This window comes from Cupressus sempervirens, chromosome 8 (genome assembly GCF_028749045.1).
Source record: "Cupressus sempervirens isolate cs-2001-9-10 chromosome 8, ASM2874904v1, whole genome shotgun sequence".
Lineage (NCBI taxonomy): Eukaryota > Viridiplantae > Streptophyta > Pinopsida > Cupressales > Cupressaceae > Cupressus > Cupressus sempervirens.
In genome coordinates, this window is record NC_143125.1 from 522,132,946 (window position 1) to 522,144,168 (window position 11,223).

At 35.0% G+C, this 11,223-nt stretch overlaps 1 protein-coding gene across 1 annotated transcript in view; it reads right to left on the bottom strand.

Moving 5' to 3' along the window:
• The window catches only part of LOC149543489 (uncharacterized), a 159,632-nt gene extending 152,764 nt beyond the window's left edge, over positions 1-6,868 (bottom strand). Inside the window, exon 1 of the mRNA XM_089798290.1 lies at positions 6,561-6,868. Within this exon, the coding sequence (XP_089654416.1) occupies positions 6,561-6,653 (93 nt within the window). The 5' untranslated portion in view covers positions 6,654-6,868. The remainder of the gene's footprint in view (positions 1-6,560) is intronic.
• Positions 6,869-11,223: the final 4,355 nt, after the last annotated feature.

The window sequence follows — 11,223 nt, forward strand, 5'->3', positions numbered from 1 at the left end:
CCATGTCACAAATCCTGAAGGGAGATGTTGGCGATTAGTCCAACACTCTCATCTTCCAATCATTCTCACAAGCAAAACAAAGGAGCCCCTTCTTCAAGTTGAGCATTCTGAAAATCTTTTGATTGAAATTCCTTAGCATGAGACAAGTTTTGTATGACTCAACAATGCCCAATAGTAAGATCATGTGAAAATTTATCGTCTAACATTCTAAGTTACATAATCTATTGTCTAGTCAAGATGATACAATTCATATTCAAACTATAAAGCTAAATACTACAAATCCACTTCTAACAATACAACAATATGTCCACGATTTGGAGCACATGGCATATATAAAGTCTGAAGTAGTGAAAGTAGTGAGGAGGTTGGATTGTGCTCATTCTCTCTTTGGCATTACAAGAGGAATGGCAAATTCAGCAAATCATAGATCGAGAATAGCACACTAAGTTTATCAAACTCTTCATTTATCATGGGTGACCAAGTATACAATCGCCCCAAATGACCCATAATTGGATTTGAATCGAGGGGCCTCCATCCTTTGGCAATTATGATGGGTAAGTTCTAGCAGCCTTATACTCCATTGAGTACAACCAAAAGTATCTTTATCTTATTTTTTAACCAAGATGCCTGCATAACCTACTACTCGAGCTGAAATTGATTAGTCAATGTATATTTCTCACTTATGTTTGGAACTTGAGAACAAAAGACAGTGATTTCAAGCCTAGTCTAACCAACATGCTAAATTAATGGAATTGAAAAAAAGGAGTCGAAGGAAAAATACTAAGAAATTTTGGAACTTCGAGTTATAAACGAAAAGGTAAAATTTCAATTGATGGAAGCAATCCAAATGGTTAAAACTTTTAAGTTCTAGGTAGCATGAATTCCTTGATACCCATCACTTAACGCAAAAGATTGAAAAAGTCTATGGATTGTTATTTCATGCCACTTGACTCTAACTTCTATTTCTAAAGATGTTGTGGTACCTCCAAGGACATCTCCTTCCACGAACACTTACTAATGCCACCCATTTTTGTTTTGCTTGTTGTCTAGAAGATGACTTCTCTTTTGGAGGGGTCAATGTAGTTAGCGTATTATGTTTTGATTATGTTTTGTTCATTTTGATTTTCTCAACCATGTGTTAATTATTTGTTAGGTTGTGGTAATTACTAAAAACCAATACTTAGGTGGTTGTCAATGGTTGTAATTACTTCGCAAGCATCAAGGTCTTAAATAGATCTCTTGTAGTTAAGGAAGTGGGCAAATATTGTAAATGCTCCCTAAACTACAGTTTTCCCTAAGATATAATGAATGAATAAAGCAACTATTGGAATTTGGTATTGCTCTACAACTTTCTAGTACATTTTTATTTTTCTGTTAATTATATTTACTTTGCCATACATAGGCATAATAATTTGTAAATAAACAATTCTCATCAAGGACCGGTGGCACATTATGTACCTGGAGATATATATTTTAGTGTATATAGGTTGATGTCAATGGTGACATGCGGTACACATAGTGATAATTGTTCATGAGTCAATTTGTGTAACTAATTACATTAGGTATGAATAGGTTGTGGGTTTTGTGGTTTACCCTTCCATTATGTTATTATGAGGTCTTTATAAAGAAGGTGAGTACTATTGTAAGGAAATGTGAAGATTATGCTATTGTATTTGGGATCTTTCAAGACTTAGCGTGCAGTGGCTTCTTCTTTGAAGAGTATTGTATGGTGTGACCTTCTCTCAAGTGGTTGTTCTATCTCAACATACATTGGATATTAGGACATCTTGACCCACAAACTTCAGATGCTGTTTGACATCTATCTTCTATATTATTGTATTGCCATTATTATATGCATGGATTTTATCCATATTATCTCCAAAATAAGAAAAATTGCAGAATGTCATACTCAAGGTCAAGAACTATGGAAATAAACCAACATATTTTTCTTAAACTTAATGCTCAAAATGAGTAACTGGTTAATTAGAACAAGGTGTGGGACCAGAAGCAGTTTAGTTGCTTGTATGTGGATTTTATTGTTTTTAGTGTTTTTCAAGTCCTTTAAACTTTTAAAAACTGTTGTATAAAATTTCAGTATGCCACACGACATACTTGAACAGGACCCATTATAAAAGAAGATACCTGAACCAGTTGCGGACCAGAACAGTTAAAATGCAGGTAACAGGACCTCAAGGGAACATACAATAATACACTGACAGTCTAGAGAACATGGTGTTACATATTTTCATGGTACTCTGCATACGGATTTGACAATTAGAAGTCAACTTAAAATCATGTGGTTAGCACCTGCATTACTGAAAGAGGGAGTAGGTTCACCAATATGGAAAAATGGGTGCATGCCAATTGAAAGTGCTTTGCTATACTGAGAAGAAAGGTTTTTCATGAAGTTAGACAATTCTGGTGATTGAAAGATATTTCCTTATGAGACAACTTTTCTGGCATTTTCTGGGGGGTTTGAGAACCCACAGGGAAAAGAAGTGAAGGATATTTTCTTGTGAGACAACTTTTCTGTCATTTTGGGGGGTTTGAAAGCCCACAGGAAAATGTCTTATCAACTGATTGAGATGGCGTCAGACATACTTTCTTGGTGCAATATGAAACACCCTCCAAGTTCATTATCTTCAATGGAGTCAGAAAATAAGGCACCAATGACAATAGTATGTGAGGCCATATAGTTCAGAAATTAACTTGACAATTTGAAAGGCAAAAATTTAGTTCCACACCTTTGCTTTATGCTAATAAGAATCTAGATGATTGGGAATCTATTATTCCCTATCATGACTAAGCACGTAGAGATATAGCATCACTCTTTCAAAGGATTAGTTCAGAGAGGTAAGTAGCAGACAATTGACCAAAGCACTTCACAACATTGAATTTCATGAACTCCAATAAAAATCAAGAGTTCTCCCAAACAGTCATTCTGAGGGAAAAAATTGGAACTTTTCCTGTTTGGCATCCATGTAGCCACTTAAGTCATTCCTACATTAGTGACGTGTTAACATTCATGGACAAATTTTTAATATGGGATCTCTTGATTCTCTATCTTATGATGTAGAATGTGGTCCATTGCGCTGCTAAATTAGGATGTGATATAGTGGATAGTGTATGCTTCTATAGAAGCCAACAAAAATCAACCTTAGATCATTTGAAGATTTTTCAATAGATTGAATTTAAAAAGTTTAAGAATCTTCAATAGGTTAAGTTGATTGTGTAGTGCTTTATGGTGTGATGTCTTTGTCGATTAGGATAACCTTGCTCTTGAGGGCCGTTGTTTTCTATACATGTGTATATTGTACAAAATGAAAGTTGGCAAGTACTAAAATTGAATTGTGCTCATGGGTACCATCTCTCAGTGTTGGATGTCAATGATATTCTCCGAATTCTATCAAAACTTGCAGATATATTAAATATCTGACGGAATTTAACATGTGGCACTTTAGATAAGTAGGGGATATTTTCCACAGCAAGTCAAAAAATCACAATATGACACTTTGTTAAACCACATTAAATGTTGAACTACTACTGTTAAGTTTAGTAGAATTAATGATATAAATCCATTCTGCTGTTATAAATGATCTACTATTCAATAGATGAATTGCTCTTGTGATTCCTTGCCATCAGATGGGATCTAAAATTTGTATATTCCATGTAATGAAACAGCTACACTAGTTTTCCCTGCTCAAAATGAATCTACATGTTCAAGATGATCAGAGCTCTGGTATCATAACTTTCGCGTCCAAGATAAACTCACACAGGTATTTTGACTCATCCAAAATTGAAAACTCTTTTTACTGAAAGTAACTGATTGCGTAGTAGATTGTCTATTGATTTTCAATAATGGACAGTGGAAACTTCTTCTTTTTTTTGAGTTTCAGATAAATGATTCCCAATCGGAGAGATCGTCAAAGGCTGCTTTTGGACACAGCTTCAGGACGGTCTCCATTTGTCATGAAAATATTATGTTGTGTATTACTGATGTTCTAAACTTTATGACTTCTGAGAAAATAACAATATTCCCCAACTTTAATTGTCTTCTAATTTTATTCTTCTTGAGGCCTGCAGCTATCCTGGGCAGAATAGTTCCTAACATTTGTAAGTTCTTTGTGGAGCCTCTGGTATACATTGTAAGCAATATCCAGAATTAGTGTTTATCTCGGAAGAGCACTATTTCCTATTATTTCTACGAAAGCACTTCACATAATAGAAATAATAGGAATTTCCTTCTGATAAGGTAAAGCAGGTAACTCGGATACCCCCAGACATGGGATGGATTAAAATTAACTTTGAGGGGTGTCAAAAGGCAACCCAGGCCCATCAGGAGCTGGATTTGTGGTACAGGATTGGAAAAGTAATATTTTATTGTTAGGTGCAAGAGGTTTATTGGAGGGGACAAATAATGAGGCTGAGGTTCAGACAGCCCTCTTAGCTATTAGAAAGGCAATTGATTAAAAGGTCAGAAAGCTTCATCTGGAAGGGGATTCGTAAGTTATTATCAATGATATTATAAAAGGGGAGTCTGGACTCTGGAGTGTGCTATCTATGCAAGTACTTTCTTAGGATCAAATCTCTGTTGAGTCTATCTGAGGAGTTCAAAATCACTCATGTAAGAAGAGGAGGCACTGAAGTCGCTGGCATAATGTTAAAGATAGGAGTATCATTGAAGGACTAAGCCAAAGAGGAACTAATTGAGGATTTATCTGGGTTGAGGAAGAAAAAATTTACGCATTAGGTCTTGATGTTTAAGAACCAATGAAAAGAGTTGTGATTCAATACACCTAGTGCCGTTGAGAATACTATGGAGGACTATCTTTCGAAAGAAATCTAAATTCAAAATGATGGCTCTCCCTCCATTTGGAACCATTAGATGAGCCTTTAATGTAATTATGAAGTGAAATGGCACTGAATCACTTGAGGGGATGCGGGATCCATGGACGATCATGAAAAGTTTTAGCTCCTTCATTTAGTGATAAACCTAAGGTGGTATATGCAAACATTAATTCGCATTGGAATTGAGTTGGAAGTCAATAGAGAACAGGACGTGCCATTGTGTGGAGATAAAGGTTAGACAGATGGTAAAGTTTTATATCCAGTTGAACGCATTTCTTAGAGGTGGTTAGATTGCAGAGTATAGTATAGAGCACATAATGGAGGCAAATTTCTCATTGCATGCTTTCAATCAGTTGCAGGCTTTAGAGGGAGAGTGAGTCACAAGAGAATAAGAGGAATTTTTATAATCGATGATCCACAGATTCTGACAATGCTTGAATTTAATATTTGGAGAAGAGTTTATGTTGACAGAGCATAAGTACAAGACAAATGTTGATATTTCTTCTGCGTTTTGGCCTGGGCTCTTCAACTAGGGCAATAGGAGGAGCCTTGTGGGTCATGCTAATGTGTTTACAACCTCAATGGACAGGAGGGATGGTGCTCATCATCAGAATGGCTGAGCCTGGTGGAGGGCTGAGGATAAAGGAGGGTTTGTGAAGGCAGTGGAAGCATGACCCAAACTTTTAAACCTTTGTTGATTTGGAGTCCCAGTACAAGCAAGGAAGCCAGGGGGGGATGGAAGATGTGTGAGGAGCTGTTACATATACTGGAGGAGAAAAAGAACCAGATTCCAATGTAGCGATGCCAGATTGTAAAGGAGAAGCGTCGAAAGGAAAAGAAGGCAAGGAAATTCAAGAAGGATCGTTTGGATACCAGTTGAGAGCAAATCATACCAGAGGACTCCATGGACTCTATGATCAAGGCAAGGCACAGGAAAGGAGGTTCGATATGCTCTGTTAGTTTTTTTGTGAAATCTCTATTTGGGAATGTTAATAGGAATAGGTCTTTTTCAGCCCACTTTGTAATATACAGGGCTTAACATGTCTGGAAAACGGTGAATGTATTGTGAAGTACATGTATGTATTGCCCAATTTTGTCTTCTACAGGGCATGGTTAATCATGGCTTTACAGTTCACAGGGAGTTAGTAGTAGGTAGCTGGGATAATTTGGTTATCTTTCATGGCGGAAAGCTTAGAACGGACATTGAATCTTTACAAGCGATGTCATTGTAGATTTCTTCGTACAGTTAATTAATATAAATCTTATCACCCATCAAAAAAAAAAGAGGGACTGGCTAATGACCAGATATTGAGGGATTAATAGGGCTCTCATATTTACAGGTAAAAAGCATTGTTTAAGTGATTTGTGTTTGATAGGTAAGTTCAGTTTAATGCCCTCATATTCATTATATGTGCATTTCGCTCCCTTCCCGAACTCAATTTTTAACCTAATGATCTTCTGTTAACGAGTGAATTCAATTTAAATTCATCGAGGTTTTTCAAGGTCTCATCTTAATGCTCGTGAGCTTTTGACTTATAGGGCATAACACTCAATCAAAAAAGAAATCAGGTTCATGGTACTCTTCACTCGAAGTGAAACTCTTGAACCAAATGAAGTCGGATTATGTGTTACCGGACGTTCACTTCACAAAACATGCGAATTTACTAAAGCGGAGGGAATAATTGCAGTTTATAAAAGAATTGCAAACGTACCGAGAGGAAATCCAAGTGCGGGGGTACCTCCTCAGACGTACTCGCCACACACAACTTTTTGTTATGCATGGCTGGATCGTCTTCTGCCGCCATTTTGGCTTGGCCTAAACCCTCTGTCGATGGTTTTGAATGCTCGCCATGTGGAGAAACTGTAGTCGGAGGTTTGGATTTGAACTTTACGAGAGTGGATCGATAGATAGACGTTAAGGGGACACCCTAACACTAACAGTAAACTGACCTTAGTAATTCGGTTTTCTTTTTGTGCATGTTGATGATGAGCCCACCTAACTTCAAATGTTCTTCTTGCTGAATAGATCATATGAAGAGCTGGGAGATATAGTATCTACCAATTTGACCCTTTGAGAATCTATATGCATCACATTCTAAAATTAAGTGTTGTTCGGGTTCCACCATCCCAAAATTACAAAATGTGCAAACTCTCACTTCCCAAGGCTCTTTTGGCCTCTTCCATATTTTTGCCTCACATCTAAGTTGGTAGGAATTGGATCTAAGCTAAGTAATTAGAGTTTTAACTCTCCAAGAAATGTTGGCCTCTATGTATGTCTTTTGGAGTTGGTCACAAGTAGGATTGAACTCACTGATGTAATAAACATTTTTCCTTCCAAGCCCATTTCCCCAAATCTTCTTATAGAATTTCTCCATAACAAATACCTTTATTTCTTTATTGTTTGTGGGATTCATTTTTAAATGGATATTCTATTTGTTCATTCACTTGATGTTTTGTTGCATCCACGTCTTTTTACTTTTGCACAAAGTATCATCAAAGACCACATTAGGCCACCTACTTGCACACATTTTTCAAATCTTTTAAGATAACTAATGAGGCAAACCATAGCAAGAGCCTCAATAGGAGCAACTCCCACTTCACTAAGCATGATATCATATGAAACAATGCTTTTGGTTTTAAACTTGCTTGTGATCCAACGCTTATGAATCCTCTCAATTTGATTCCATTGTGAGGTTGAAATGTTGCTAGCCCATACTTTGTAGAATAGTTGAACAAATCAATATTTAGATTATAAAACTTGGATTTTTTAATATGAAAGAAATGCAGAATTTACCCAATTTTTAGGTTTTTGTGTATGTATTATAATTAATTTCATGTCCCTTAAGTAAAGAGTGTATTAATAGTGGTATGTTGTGATAGTTAAGTTGTTATTGTTATTAAGTTTTGAATTTCATTAAGGATGGAGTCTTGTAGTTTTATTAGTTTATAGGTTTGGGTCAAAGCATTTATCCCTCAAAGAAGTATAATCGGGTTTTAACTATTTTCCCCTTTATTTTCTTAGTATACACGGGTTAGAAGCTAATAGTCAAATTGTTTCGACTTTTGGATAGTTATGATGAGTGCAATATCATTTTGACTTTTGGGTAGTCATGATAAATTTATACAGATTTATTACATGCAAGGGTCAAAAAGTAGTCATTTTGATGTGACATCAAATATATGATATGTATTGTCTCACTAACCATCCACATGTGATGACCACAAAATTTGTACAATTGATCCAATGCTTATGCATAGATGACTTGTAATTGTGCACTATTGGTACCAATAAAGTTGCACAATGACAATAATTTGTAAGGTTTTTATCATTTACTAGGTATATAAGCAAGCAACTATTGTTGATGGTGGTTGGTCATTGGTCCACTACCATCTCCATGTGAATCAACAATGAAGTAGTGGCATTAGGTGTAATGGTTCAGAGTCTGGTAGGAGTGGTAGTGTAGTAGTTGGAATTGGCATTTTCCTGATGAAGGATCATATTGGTGTTTTTGGTGGAGCGACGGTGAGAAGTGGTGCTTCAATATATGTTTGGATGGAGGAGATGGTATTCCCAATTTTACCTATGAGCAAACAATGGGTTTGTTTAAGTAATTTGGGTGGCGAACTGTAATGGGTATGGTTTTTGTGGGGTAGTAAAAAAAATTCTCTGAATCTCTACGATGTATGGATTGTGGTTGGGTAGTGTTGCATTAGGCGGTTTAGAAGTGTTCCTTTTGGCTACAAGGTGGCTTTTTATCTATATGCACTTTCTCTTTTTCATCAATATAAAACATGAATTACCGATCAAAAAAGAATATCCACATTCATTTATATTTATAGAGTTGTAACAATGAATCGAAAGGCCAAATTATATTGAGATATCTATTACAAGTATCATGAACTCTATGAAAAGTGCTATTATTATTTGTGAGAAAATCAGAGCTTTTTATAAGATTTAGCTATAATATAGATAGAAGATATATGACTATACTCATAAAATAGATGACCCACAAGAGTCACCAACATAGCTCCTTGTGGAAAAATTCACTTTCAAAGCCCTTTCTTCCGCATATTTTTTGGATACATGAGTGAGTTGATTGTGTGTTATAAATAATATTTTTTTAATAATTTTTTTTAGAAAAAAATATTCTTCATGGTGTCTCGTTAATTTGATTTGGATACTAAAATTTCTAAGAGACAAAGTTGCATTTCTTACACCTCTACGTTCTAATTTTAGACCACTTTATATATGTTGTGAATAAATGATTATTTTTAGGATTAGAGAGATCGAAATAAAATTTACATAAAAATATAACCAATATTACAAAGGAATAAAATACACATAAGCAAAAGGAAGGCACAAATATTTAACGTTGTTCACCCAATCCCTAGGCCACATCCACAAAACAGCGAGTCCAATATTATTATCTAGTGATTTTAACCTGATTACAATCTACAATTGCTTACAACTCAATACTACTGCAATAAACTACTAAATCATCATACATTATAAAATCCCTAATCCTAAGCCATTGTATACAAGACTTATGACAGTTACAAAATTAGTGCTAGAATATGTTATCCAATAGAAAAATAACTCTCGACACCTTTTACAATTAAAGACATCAATTTTCGACAATCCATCATGTGTAGCAACAATTTCTGGAATAGATTGTGTTGGAGTTTTTGCATCAACATTTCAGATCACACTTTGTGATCCATCATCAGGACAAAAGAGAGCTAACGCTATGTTCTGACTCATCCTTCATCTCTCTTTTGTCCTGATGATGGATCACAGAGCGTGATCCAAAACCTTGACGCAAAAACTCCAACACAATCTCTTCTAGAAACTGTTGTTATACCTTTTACAATAGTAAATTCAGTTTTGGCCTTGGTGTGCTGCCCCCTCAACCCTGCCTTATATCGAGTATGGTAAACACCATGACATACATTAAACTACCTAGCTAAGCATAAGGTATCTTGGACATTTTATCCTCCTCTTCTTGTGTCTTTGGACATATCTCCTTTGTCAATTTCAAATGACTAGACAAAGGTGTGTTGACAACTTTGGCATTCTTCATCTAACAATGTTGCAACACCTTCTCAATATAATCAACCTAAAATAATTCCATTTTTCTATTTTTCCTATTTTTGCAAATCTTTATACCCAAGATTTGTTTTGCTTCCCCCAAATCCTTCATAAAAAATGAATGTGACAACTATTGTTTTAATCCCTTAATGTGATCCATGTTAGACCCATCTACAAGCATATCATCAACATATAAACATAAAATAATGTAGTTGTCATCATCCAACCTCTTAAAATAAATACAATGGTTTGAACAACATCGACTATATCTATGCTCATTCATAAAACTATCAAATTTAAGATGTCATAGCCGAGGTGCTTTCTTTAATCCATATAAACATTTCTTTAATCTGCACACTAAATTCTCCTTACATTTGAACTCAAATCCCTTTGGTTCTTCCATATATATTTCTTCATCCAAATTAGCTTAAAGAAAAGTTGTTTTAACATCAAATTATTCCAAATGTAAATCTTCAATAGTGAAAATACTTTAACCAGTGCAAATAAAAGTCATTTTAACAATTGGAGAAAGTATTCTTCAAATCAAGGCCCTTTTTCTTTGCAAATCCTTTTACCACTAACCTAGTTTTAAATCTTCTCTTACCTTCATTTGTTTCTGTTAGCCTATACACCCGTTTATTTTGTAAAGCCTTTTTACCTACATACAACTTACATAAACCTCAAGTCTATTTTTTTAGCAATGAGTCCCATTTCTTTTATCATTGTAGACTCTCACTAAATCTTTGTACCCACCTACACAACTTCATCATATCCTTTTGGTTCACCAACATCTGTTAATAAAATAGAGTACAAAGAGGGAGAAAATCATTCTAGAGGTCTACTTGACCTTGTTGACCATCTAACATTTATTGGAGTTTGTGGTATTTTTTATTGTTGTTGTTATTGTAGAACATGAGGAACTACTGGAACATCATCTTTGGAGTGTCATCCAATACTACATAATCATTTTTTTCCTTTTATGTTGCTACGACAAATCTTTGTGCAATACTTTCTTATTGAATATATAATCTCTTCTTCTTACAATTTTGTGGTTTCCAAAATCTCTAAGTCTTTAGCCAAATTCATCAATTCCATATCCAACAAATACTCATTTCTTTAATTTAGGTTCCAATTTCATTCTATTTTCAAAATCTATACGTGCAAATACTTCACAACCAAAGGTTTTGGGAAAAGAATAACTCACCTTCTTATCTACTCATGCTTCCTCTAGAATACCAAAACTCAAAGGAATAAAGAGACCTCTATTAATTAAATATAAAATAGTA